Below are 13,844 nucleotides of genomic sequence, written 5' to 3'. Positions count from 1 at the left end.
AAGACTATAACTTTTGTCCATATTGGTCTTGTGTGGGGTGGGCGACTTGGGGACAGACAGTAGACAAAGACATGATAGTGACTAAGTTACCAACTAGCCCTTATTGTAAGTCTATGGAATGCAACCCAGTCCATATACTTATAAATAACCCCGACAAGTTCTTAGACAAATATGGAAATTTATTTGGGTTTCAGATATACGGGACGGGTTTAGATCCTGGGACATTATTGTTTATAGGAATAGAGACTGATACGGTATCCTCCCAGACTCATCAAGTATACCATTCCTTTTATGAAGAGATGAGTATAGATAATAAGATCCCCCATAATGCTAAAAACCTGTTCATCGATCTAGCTGAAAGTATTGCCGGTAGTCTTAATGTTACCAACTGCTATGTGTGTGGAGGTACTAACATGGGAGACCAATGGCCATGGGAAGCAAAGGAGGTAATGTCCGGTTCTGAGGCAGTTGACCAATTAATGTCTACACAGGCCGATTATCATATGAGTGTTGGAGGTAAATCTGAGTGGAGATTAAAGACCTCCATCATAGGTTATGTTTGCATAGCAAGGAAAGGAATAATGTATAATACTTCTGTAGGAGAATTAACTTGTCTAGGGCAAAAAGCTTATGATGATGATACAAAGAATACAACTTGGTGGTCGGCTTCAAATGTCTCAGAACCATCTAACCCGTTTGCTAGATATGCCAATTTAAAGGATGTGTGGTTTGATCTATCCATCACATCAACCTGGAGAGCCCCAGCAAATTTGTACTGGATCTGTGGTAAGAAGGCCTATTCGGAGCTGCCACAGGACTGGGAAGGGGCATGTGTGTTGGGTGTGCTCAAACCATCCTTCTTCTTGTTACCGATTGAAACAGGTGAGACTTTAGGTGTTAAAGTGTATGATGTGAATCATGGGAAGAAAAGGGGACCCATGGAGATAGGCGCCTGGGAAGATAATGAATGGCCTCCCCAGCGTATCATAGACTATTATGGGCCAGCCACGTGGGCTGAGGATGGTACCTTTGGTTATAGAACCCCTATTTATATGCTCAACCGTATTATAAGATTACAGGCGGTGGTTGAGATTATCACAAATGAGACATCACAGGCGCTCAATCTTCTAGCGAAGCATAACACCAGGATGAGGACAGCAGTCTACCAAAATAGATTAGCCTTGGATTACCTTTTGGCAGTGGAGGGAGGTGTATGTGGGAAGTTTAACCTAAGCAATTGCTGTCTTCAAATAGACGACGAAGGGCAAGCAATGGCTGAGCTTACTAGCCATGTGGTTAAACTAGCGCATGTGCCTACTCAGGTATGGAAAGGGTATAATCCAAGTAGTTGGTTTGGTAGCTGGTATGAGTGGTTTGGAGGGCTTGGGGCAGTGGTAGGTGGAGTCCTACTAATTTTAATGTTGTGTCTACTCCTGCCGTGTCTTATACCCTTAGTAGTTAGGTCTGTGCAAAGCCTGATAGGAAGTATAGCAGAGAGGAAGGCTGCTGCACAGATAATGGCGATATATAAGTATAAGGCTCTAGATCAGGGAGAACCAATGCAAGAAGATGAATGTTGAAGATTCACATCATAAGATAAGTCTGGTCTGGTTCAAGGTAACTTGCGGTGTAAGCAAAACTAAGGTTATGTGATGCCTCAAGTAATTGTAAAATATCAAGAGGCATCAAAGGGGGGAATGTGGTGGAATCTCGGTAAAAATAAATTTAGTAGGCCGAGATTACCACGTGGCATGTGTACGTGCATATGCTGACGTATCGATCAGTTGGTTGCACGTGGCAAGATACGATCAGTAGTGTACGGAGCATGTGCAAGAATACAGGATATAGTATTCCCCTCCTCCATTGTGCTGGACAAGCCATGCGGTCAAACAGGAAGTTAATTCTTATTTGTGTTGATTGGTTAAGAGAATGTGCGGGTGGAGCTTAATATGGGAGGAGTTATATGCCTATATAAGGAGCCTGCACTATTGTCCGGGGCTCAGACTTTGCTGTATTTTGGTGACGCTAGTCCCTCTGAGTCCCGATCGGTGATCCAATAAAGAATCTCTTCCTTCCTGAAGAAACCTGTGTCCATCTCTCTGTGCTTGGCTTCCGTCAGTTTCTCCGGTATCAATATCACATTAATAATTAATGAATATTTATATACAATATATATATCTCGATTGTGTATATCACACTTTGAATTAATATGAGATATGTTTGGGAGATTGAATTATATATGTCATAAAAAAATGTGTTTTTGCTGCACATATTTCACTCTTTAAACACTTTGTATTACTGTTTGATTATAATCTAAAATATGGTGACTTGTTATAAGTTGAATTATAGATTAAAAAATGCAGATAATGAAGTTACTAACACCTTTTCTCCTTTTAGTAGATAGAATATACTGCTCTTGTTGAATTTTATGATTGCATAATGAGGTTGGAATGCGAAGGTGGAACGCATATCAACCGTGGGTGGAACGCACGTGGAACGCATATGGAACGCGGAAGTGCGATATGACCCATACTTCCGGTTAGCCGAAAGCGCCAAATTTGATTACCAGCAAGGCGAGGAGAATGTGAAACAGCTGAATTACCTGAACGATACAAAGAAGGTGTGGCTATAAGGCGCTTAACGTTTATTTGGTGCAAACTTATTTAGTATAGCTGCTATATGCACTTGTAGTGGATACTCCAAAACCACTATAATATTGAAACCAAAAAAACAGAATACCAAGCAGTGAGTTTAGAGTGTGAGAAACATCAAACCAACACTTGATATAGGTGCAGCGCTTAAAAAGTATAATATAAATAATCCTTATGCACTTACCCCTTACAATAGAGACGGGGTGTACATGAAAAATAAACAGAGGAAATATATAGGGTAGTACTGTCACATAACTTAGTATTAGAGTAAAAAATATAAAAGGGGAAACTCACATTGTAAAGAGCCTTTTATGAGGGTATAGGCTCTAAACACATCAACCAGTGTGCCTTTCCAGGTAGGCAGCAACACCTAGGAATAGAGGATGCTCCTTTCTTCCTTCTGTCTGTGGATTATATCTCCAAAACAAAGCACAAAAGAAGACTCCTAGTGCAGATTTATCTTCAATTAAGTAGTGTAGAACACAAATATAGATTTGGTGCTCACCTTTTATAGAGCCTTTTGGGGACTGGCTCTAAGTGCTGTAGGCATCAGTGTCAATTTAGAGGTGACACTTCCCTCAGGTGGATACCAGATATATGGAGGAGATGGAGTAAGGGTATTTAAAATTTACATTTATTGAGTATCAAAAAAATATAAAATGCATACGAAGTAGCATGTATAAGTATATTACTAATAAAATGTCCAGACTGAGGAAGCCGATAAGGACGGCGAAACGCGTTTCTGGGAGAAGAGGAGATTGGACATTTTATTAGTAATATGCTACATGCTACTTCGTATGCATTTTATATTTTTTTGATACTCAATAAATGTAAATTTTAAATACCCTTACTCCATCTCCTCCATATATCTGGTATCCACCTGAGGGAAGTGTCACCTCTAAATTGACACTGATGCCTACAGCACTTAGAGCCAGTCCCCAAAAGGCTCTATAAAAGGTGAGCACCAAATCTATATTTGTGTTCTACACTACTTAATTGAAGATAAGTCTGCACTAGGAATATTCTTTTGTGCTTTGTTTTGGAGATATAATCCACGGACAGAAGGAAGAAAGGAGCATCCTCTATTCCTAGGTGTTGCTGCCTACCTTGAAAGGCACACTGGTTGATGTGTTTAGAGCCTATACCCTCATAAAAGGCTCTTTACAATGTGAGTTTCCCCTTTTATATTTTTTACTCTAATACTAAGTTATGTGACAGTACTACCCTATATATTTCCTCTGTTTATTTTTCATGTACACCCCGTGCCTATTGTAAGGGGTAAGTGCATAAGGATTATTTATATTATACTTTTTAAGCGCTGCACCTATATCAAGTGTTGGTTTGATGTTTCTCACACTCTAAACTCACTGCTTGGTATTCTGTTTTTTTGAGCTGAATTACCTACCTACAGGACCAATCAAGCGACGGACACCGGGTACCACCCACGGAACCACCAATGGACATAGGGAGTAGCCCTATTTAAAGAGGACTAGGGTATGGGGGAATAGGATGTGTTATTTACATGTTACAATTGTATTTTGATTTTACTTCTATATGTGGTCCCTGAGGAAGTTCTTTACAGAACGAAACGCTTAGGACCATACCGTTTAAATCTAATTTTATTTTATTTTATTGATGGTGAATACTCACCTTTTATCAATAAAAGCATCTTTTTTTCTACCATTACCCGTTTGAAATCCTGAGCATTATTAAGGAGTCTTACGAGGAGCTGAGGGACCACCAGCCCCCCATATCTATCGGGGGAGGCACCCTATGAGCGATATATTCTACACAATCCTGTGAGTGCATTCATATACAGCGCATAAGATGTGTTAATTGTACTTCACTATTTTGTATATTTTTCTATGTTCCTTTTAGAATCATTCTCAGCCGTATCCCGAAGTTTTGTATTGTTTGTGGTTATCTATATATGAAAAGGTCGTCTTCTTTGGGTAACGATCTTGGGAGGCTGCATTATAACATTTGAGCTAAGTATTTGTATATATTTCACTACAATTATTATTTATAGTAGTGTTTATATTGCATTGTACCAAGTGGGATTATGTGTCTGGATTATAGAGGTAATCCAATCTGTCATGGCTTGAGGTTTATCTGTGTAGGAGGAGTTATGGGTCTTTCAGTTGACTAAATCAGTAGTGGTAAAGGGAACATAGACAAATACAGGATCAGCATGTTGTAACTGGCCCTCACCGTTAATATGTGTCGGGCCCGGTGTCAGTCGGAGAGGCATTTGATAATGTCGGGGTTGGAGGGTACCGGTCAATTGTCGGGTTAGTATGGGACTTCGTTGAGGAAGGTCAGTTATGGGTTCCGGTCGAGGGGTAGTAAAACGAGGGGAAGGGGACGCTTTTTCTTTACTGAAGGGAAGATTAGTAAGTAGAATATTCCGGGCCGGGCTGGGAGGAGCCTGACCAGGAACCAGAAATGATGCCAAATCTGGATAGGTGGGGTCAATAGGGGTAGGTACCGGAAGGGGAGGGTTTAAAACAAGTGGGCTAGACTCTGAGCTAGAGGAGGGGGGTAGGTGGAGACAATGGAGCAAGGGGAGTGGTATTACTAGCAGCACCTCCTCTTCCTGTAGAGGAGGAGTAAGGGGGGGATCTCTGACTCAGGGGGCGTGTCCAGAATGGGTGTAATCACAGCCTTGGTGGACAAACGAGTCCTAGCCAACATGAGGCGAGATTGCTCCTCGTGGCATACCCTGATCCATTTTAGCAAGTCATTTACGGCCCGCTTCCAACAATCTATATATACGGAAACTGCCCGTAAAGTTCAGGCCTAACCGATACAGCCACGTGTACGCGCTGCACCAGATTAGGATCAAGACTACCACGTGGAGGCCATGCAGCCACCAGGGCAGGCCATTCCCTACTACATAAAGTAGTCAGGCGTGTTGGGGACATCTTTACTCCAAAATCATGTACATAGTATCCCTTTTTAAAGTTATTTAGCATACATTCTAAGGGATCAATAATCTTTGAATCCGACGCACCCATACTTAGCAACGGAGCGTCGTCTCCAACAGAAGCAAAACAAACACGCTTCCAACAGTCACACTCGTTCCCCTTGGCAACAGCACCACGTGGTACAGTTACTAGGCCAAACGCACACAACAAAACATACAGGGAATTCCCGTACGCACACAGCTGTTACACCAGTCACTAAATAACTATTACTGGACAAATTGGCGAAACTATACAATCACCCACGTTATAATTCTCAGTATCTGAATTACCCGTCTATAACACACCCCAGTAACATCGTCTTTAAAAACAGTAGTTATAGTACGGTTAGCATTGGTTAGAGTACAATTTTAAAGTCACAGTTCAGTTAGTAGTGGTTATGATGTTAGACATACAACATAAACGTCAGTTATTAGTGGTTATTTACAGTATCAGTAATTATAATACATGGTTATGGTACCGTGCGCTATGATACAGTTACACACTATTCACATTCTCGCTAGACGGCAGAGCTCACGCTATCTAGCAAGATATACACTCTACTACAATAATTTTAACACATTTACAGTTTCCCAACTGATCTATTGGCCAGTACCTCGATGGACTACCTAAAACAATTTACATCCGTTTTGGTTAGCCGTCGCTGCCCAAGCACCACATATAGCGAACTAGAGGGCGGAATTTACACAGAACCCTCTTAGTCTATCTACTCTATCAATAGTCTAGTTGGTTCCAAATTTACACGCCTTCCCACTTAGCCAAGATAGGTTGAGATCTAGTGGACAGAATATACACCAGACTCCGCTTAGTCTCCCGGTCCCTCCGACCTAGCGAATGAAATATACACCCTAGATACGCTAGTCTAGACAAGACACCGGTGTCCGGCTTGGGCTATTTACACAGGACCCAGCCTGACTCCAAACCAAGATTAAACGGGCTGACTACAGGGCGTTTAATTACGAGCGGTGCGCCTTCGCTCCTTCCCTCTACTGAGGGGGCCAATTCCATACAAAATACAAACCCCTTATGGGCCTACTGCACAATCGGTATCCAATACCCTTAGTGGGTCCACCGTCTAAAACAGTAGTCGTCTTACCTCCTCGTTCCTGAAACCTGAGTTCACACTCATCAATGGAGGCACCCCAGCACTTACTACGTAGAGGCCGATGATCTCCTGGACAACAGACCAGTGGCACCGAGACGAAGGGAGGTCAACGCAAAAGTTCAGGGGTGCAGCCGTAGGGAGCGTGGGCAAAGATAGACCGTCTCAAGCCTCTGCTCTCAGCTACCGTTGAACCATAGTTCAACGGTAGCTGAGAGCAGAGGCGTGAGACGGCCAATGCACCAAATGATACCGGAAAAACTGATGGAAGCAAAGCACAGAGAGATGGACACAGGTTTCTTCAGGAAGGAAGAGATCTTTATTCGATTCACCGACCGGGACTCAGAGGGACTAATGTCACCAAAAACAGCTCAAATCTGAGCCCTGATCATACAGTGTAGGCACCTTATATAGACATATAGCTCCTCCTATAATCAGTTCCACCCACACGTACTCTTACCCAATCAACAGAATAAAGACTAAATTCCTGTTTGACCACATGGCTTGCCCAGCACAATGGAGGAGGGGAATACTTGTATATCCTGTGTTCCTGCACATGCTCCGTACACTACTGATTGTATCGTTGCCACGTGCGACCAACCGACCGATACATCAGCATATGCACGTGCACATACCACGTGGCAATCTCAGCCTACTAAATTTATTTTTACAGAGATTCCACCACAATACATTAAGCTGTATGCCGTACATTAAGCTGTATGCCGTACATTAAGCTGTATATAATACATTAAGCTGTATACCGTACATTAAGCTGTAGTTGTTCTGTTGGCTATAGTGCCCCTTTAAGCTGCATACCGTACATTAAGATATATATTATACATTAAGCTGCTTACTATACATTAAGCTATATACTGTACATTAAGCTGTATACCATACATTAAGCTGTATACCGTACATTAAGCTATATACTGTACATTGAGCTATATACTGTACATTAAGCTGTATACCATACATTAAGCTGTATACCGTACATTAAGCTGTATACCGTACATTAAGCTATATACTGTACATTGAGCTATATACTGTACATTAAGCTGTATACCGTACATTAAGCTGTATACCGTACATTAAGCTGTAGTTGTTCTGGTGATTATAGTGTCCCTTTAAGCCGGGATAGGTAAATCTTAATTAAAACCGCTGGTAATTAGGATAGTAAACACGCAATCAGCGCTGTATTACGGTTACATCGTAGATGGCCTGGGTAAGACAGGCCGAAAGTATCCCGGCTGGGATAATACCTGATATTCTCATCACGACGGTTTACAAGGACGGGCATTGCAGATTCAAGCTGGTGAATAAATATAGAAACATCGATTGCGAGGACTTTACCTGCGGGAAACAGAGAAGGTGATATTCTCAGACTTTGGGGCCAGTGTGCCAGCTTATCATTACATATTAATCAATAGGAAAAGGGTATAATAGGAAGATTATCAGAACACAATGTCCCTTCCTCACAAACCAGAGAGAACCTTTCTTTACCCCAAAGTACAAGCTCATGATTAATGGTCAGTCCCTCCCAGGGTCACAGTGTACTAATGACAGTGACATGTTTAATGGTCAGTCCCTCCCAGGGTCACAGTGTACTAATGACAGTGACATGTTTAATGGTCGGTCCCTCCCAGGGTCACAGTGTACTAATGACAGTGACATGTTTAATGGTCAGTCCCTCCCAGGGTCACAGTGTACTAATGACAGTGACATGTTTAATGGTCGGTCCCTCCCAGGGTCACAGTGTACTAATGACAGTGACATGTTTAATGGTCAGTCCCTCCCAGGGTCACAGTGTACTAATGACAGTGACATGTTTAATGGTCGGTCTCTCCCAGGGTCACAGTGTACTAATGACAGTGACATGTTTAATGGTCAGTCCCTCCCGGGGTCACAGTGTACTAATGACAGTGACATGTTTAATGGTCAGTCCCTCCCAGGGTCACAGTGTACTAATGACAGGGACATGTTTAATGGTCAGTCCCTCCCAGGGTCACAGTGTACTAATGACAGTGACATGTTTAATGGTCAGTCCCTCCCAGGGTCACAGTGTACTAATGACAGTGACATGTTTAATGGTCAGTCCCTCCCAGGGTCACAGCGTACTAATGACAGTGACATGTTTAATGGTCAGTCCCTCCCAGGGTCACAGCGTGCTAATGACAGTGACACGTTTAATGGTCAGTCCCTCCCAGGGTCACAGTGTACTAATGACAGTGACATGTTTAATGGTCAGTCCCTCCCAGGGTCACAGTGTACTAATGACAGTGACATGTTTAATGGTCAGTCCCTCCCAGGGTCACAGTGTACTAATGACAGTGACATGTTTAATGGTCAGTCCCTCCCAGGGTCACAGTGTACTAATGACAGTGACATGTTTAATGGTCGGTCCCTCCCAGGGTACTAATGATAGTGACATGTTTAATGGTCGGTCCCTCCCAGGGTCACAGTGTACTAATGACAGTGACATGTTTAATGGTCGGTCCCTCACAGGGTCACAGTGTACTAATGACAGTGACATGTTTAATGGTCAGTCCCTCCCAGGGTCACAGTGTACTAATGACAGTGACATGTTTAATGGTCAGTCCCTCCCAGGGTCACAGTGTACTAATGACAGTGACATGTTTAATGGTCGGTCCCTCCCAGGGTCACAGTGTACTAATGACAGTGACATGTTTAATGGTCAGTCCCTCCCAGGGTCACAGCGTACTAATGACAGTGACATGTTTAATGGTCAGTCCCTCCCAGGGTCACAGTGTACTAATGACAGTGACATGTTTAATGGTCAGTCCCTCCCAGGGTCACAGTGTACTAATGACAGTGACATGTTTAATGGTCGGTCCCTCCCAGGGTCACAGTGTACTAATGACAGTGACATGTTTAATGGTCAGTCCCTCCCAGGGTCACAGTGTACTAATGACAGTGACATGTTTAATGGTTAGTCCCTCCCAGGGTCACAGTGTACTAATGACAGTGACATGTGTAATGGTCAGTCCCTCCCAGGGTCACAGCGTACTAATGACAGTGACATGTTTAATGGTCAGTCCCTCCCGGGGTCACAGTGTACTAATGACATTGACATGTTTAATGGTCGGTCTCTCCCAGGGTCACAGTATACTAATGACAGTGACATGTGTAATGGTCAGTCCCTCCCAGGGTCACAGTGTACTAATGACAGTGACATGTTTAACGGTCAGTCCCTCCCAGGGTCACAGTGTACTAATGACAGTGACATGTTTAATGGTCAGTCCCTCCCAGGGTCACAGTGTACTAATGACAGTGACATGTTTAATGGTCAGTCCCTCCCAGGGTCACAGTGTACTAATGACAGTGACATGTTTAATGGTCGGTCCCTCCCAGGGTCACAGTGTACTAATAACAGTGACATGTTTAATGGTCAGTCCCTCCCAGGGTCACAGCGTACTAATGACAGTGACATGTTTAATGGTCAGTCCCTCCCAGGGTCACAGCGTACTAATGACAGTGACATGTTTAATGGTCGGCCCCTCCCAGGGTCACAGAGTACTAATGACAGTGACATGTTTAATGGTCGGTCCCTCCCAGGGTCACAGTGTACTAATGACAGTGACATGTTTAATGGTCAGTCCCTCCAAGGGTCACAGTGTACAAATGACAGTGACATGTTTAATGGTCAGTCCCTCCCAGGGTCACAGTGTACTAATGACAGTGACATGTTTAATGGTCGGTCCTTCCCAGGGTCACAGTGTACTAATGACAGTGACATGTTTAATGGTCAGACCCTCCCAGGGTCACAGTGTACTAATGACAGTGACATGTTTAATGGTCAGTCCCTCCCAGGGTCACAGTATACTAATGACAGTGACATGTTTAATGGTCGGTCCCTCCCAGGGTCACAGTGTACTAATGACAGTGACATGTTTAATGGTCAGTCCCTCCCAGGGTCACAGTGTACTAATGACAGTGACATGTTTAATGGTCAGTCCCTCCCAGGGTCACAGCGTACTAATGACAGTGACATGTTTAATGGTCGGTCCCTCCCAGGGTCACAGTGTACTAATGGCAGTGACATGTTTAATGGTCAGTCCCTCCCAGGGTCACAGTGTACTAATGACAGTGACATGTTTAATGGTCAGTCCCTCCCGGGGTCACAGTGTACTAATGACATTGACATGTTTAATGGTCGGTCTCTCCCAGGGTCACAGTATACTAATGACAGTGAAATGTTTAATGGTCGGTCCCTCCCAGGGTCACAGTGTTCTAATGACAGTGACATGTTTAATGGTCAGTCCCTCCCAGGGTCACAGCGTACTAATGACAGTGACATGTTTAATGGTCAGTCCCTCCCAGAGTCACAGAGTACTAATGACAGTGACATGTTTAATGGTCAGTCCCTCCCAGGGTCACAGTGTACTAATGACAGTGACATGTTTAATGGTCAGTCCCTCCCAGGGTCACAGTGTACTAATGACAGCGACATGTTTAATGGTCAGTCCCTCCCAGGATCACAGTGTACTAATGACAGTGACATGTTTAATGGTCAGTCCCTCCCAAGGTCACAGCGTACTAATGACAGTGACATGTTTAATGGTCAGTCCCTCCCAGGGTCACAGTGTACTAATGACAGTGACATGTTTAATGGTCAGTCCCTCCCAGGGTCACAGCGTACTAATGACAGTGACATGTTTAATGGTCAGTCCCTCCCAGGGTCACAGTGTACTAATGACAGCGACATGTTTAATGGTCAGTCCCTCCCAGGATCACAGTGTACTAATGACAGTGACATGTTTAATGGTCAGTGTCTCCCAGGGTCACAGTGTACTGACAGTGACATGTTTAATGGTCAGTCCCTCCCAGGGTCACAGTGTACTAATGACAGTGACATGTTTAATGGTCAGTCCCACCCAGGGTCACAGTGTACTAATGACAGTGACATGTTTAATGGTCAGTCCCTCCCAGGGTCACAGTGTACTAATGACAGTGACATGTTTAATGGTCAGTCCCTCCCAGGGTCACAGTGTACTAATGACAGTGACATGTTTAATGGTCAGTCCCTCCCAGGGTCACAGTGTACTAATGACAGTGACATGGTTAATGGTCGGTCCCTCCCAGGGTCACAGTGTACTAATGACAGTGACATGTTTAATGGTCAGTCCCTCCCAGGGTCACAGTGTACTAATGACAGTGACATGTTTAATGGTCAGTCCCTCCCAGGGTCACAGTGTACTAATGACAGTGGCATGTTTAATGGTCAGTCCCTCCCAGGGTCACAGTGTACTAATGACAGTGACATGTTTAATGGTCAGTCCCTCCCAGGGTCACAGCGTACTAATGACAGTGACATGTTTAATGGTCAGTCCCTCCCAGGGTCACAGCGTACTAATGACAGTGACATGGTTAATGGTCGGTCCCTCCCAGGGTCACAGTGTACTAATGACAGTGACATGTTTAATGGTCAGTCCCTCCCAGGGTCACAGTGTACTAATGACAGTGACATGTTTAATGGTCAGTCCCTCCCAGGGTCACAGTGTACTAATGACAGTGGCATGTTTAATGGTCAGTCCCTCCCAGGGTCACAGTGTACTAATGACAGTGACATGTTTAATGGTCAGTCCCTCCCAGGGTCACAGTGTACTAATGACAGTGACATGTTTAATGGTCAGTCCCTCCCAGGGTCACAGTGTACTAATGACAGCGACATGTTTAATGGTCGGTCCCTCCCAGGGTCATAGTGTACTAATGACAGCGACATGTTTAATGGTCAGTCCCTCCCAGGGTCACAGCGTACTAATGACAGTGACATGTTTAATGGTCAGTCCCTCCCAGGGTCACAGCGTAGTAATGACAGTGACATGTTTAATGGTCAGTCCCTCCCAGGGTCACAGTGTACTAATGACAGTGACATGTTTAATGGTCAGTCACTCCCAGGGTCATATTGTACTAATGACAGTGACATGTTTAACGGTCAGTCCCTCCCAGGGTCACAGTGTACTAATGACAGTGACATGTTTAATGGTCAGTCCCTCCCAGGGTCACAGTGTACTAATGACAGTGACATGTTTAATGGTCAGTCCCTCCCAGCGTCACAGTGTACTAATGACATTGACATGTTTAATGGTCAGTCCCTCCCAGGGTCACAGTGTACTAATGACAGTGACATGTTTAATGGTCAGTCCCTCCCAGGGTCACAGCGTACTAATGACAGTGACATGTTTAATGGTCAGTCCCTCTCAGGGTCACAGTGTACATGTTTAATGGTGACAGTGACATGTTTAATGGTCGGTCCCTCCCAGGGTCACAGTGTACTAATAACAGTGACATGTTTAATGGTTGGTCCCTCCCAGGGTCACAGTGTACTAATGACAGTGACATGTTTAATGGTCAGTCCCTCCCAGGGTCACAGTGTACTAATGACAGTGACATGTTTAATGGTCAGTCCCTCCCAGGGTCACAGCGTACTAATGACAGTGACATGTTTAATGGTCAGTCCCTCCCAGGGTCACAGTGTACTAATGACAGTGACATGTTTAATGGTCAGTCCCTCCCAGGGTCACAGTGTACTAATGACAGTGACATGTTTAATGGTCAGTCCCTCCTAGGGTCACAGTGTACTAATGACAGTGACATGTTTAATGGTCAGTCCCTCCAGGGTCACAGTGTACTAATGACAGTGACATGTTTAATGGTCTGTCCCTCCCAGGGTCACAGTGTACTAATGACAGTGACATGTTTAATGGTCAGTCCCTCCAGGGTCACAGTGTACTAATGACAGTGACATGTTTAATGGTCAGTCCCTCCCAGGGTCAGAGCGTACTAATGACAGTGACATGTTTAATGGTCAGTCCCTCCCAGGGTCACAGTGTACTAATGACAGTGACATGTTTAATGGTCAGTCCCTCCCAGGGTCACAGTGTACTAATGACATTGACATGTTTAATGGTCAGTCCCTCCCAGGGTCAGAGCGTACTAATGACAGTGACATGTTTAATGGTCAGTCCCTCCCAGGGTCACAGCGTACTAATGACAGTGGCATGTTTAATGGTCAGACCCTCCCAGGGTCACAGTGTACTAATGACAGTGACATGTTTAATGGTCGGTCCCTCCCAGGGTCACAGTGTA

The 13,844-nt window shown here is 44.2% G+C and overlaps 1 protein-coding gene across 1 annotated transcript in view; it reads right to left on the bottom strand.

Moving 5' to 3' along the window:
- The window catches only part of LOC134608248 (flap endonuclease 1-like), a 268,100-nt gene that overhangs the window by 181,758 nt on the left and 72,498 nt on the right, over positions 1 to 13,844 (bottom strand). Inside the window, exon 2 of the mRNA XM_063450916.1 lies at positions 7,997 to 8,087. Within this exon, the coding sequence (XP_063306986.1) occupies positions 7,997 to 8,087 (91 nt within the window). The remainder of the gene's footprint in view (positions 1 to 7,996; positions 8,088 to 13,844) is intronic.

Source organism: Pelobates fuscus, chromosome 4, assembly GCF_036172605.1.
Source record: "Pelobates fuscus isolate aPelFus1 chromosome 4, aPelFus1.pri, whole genome shotgun sequence".
Classification (NCBI taxonomy): Eukaryota; Metazoa; Chordata; class Amphibia; order Anura; family Pelobatidae; genus Pelobates; species Pelobates fuscus.
Note: the sequence above shows the minus strand (reverse complement) of the source record. Positions and strands in the feature narration are given on the sequence as shown.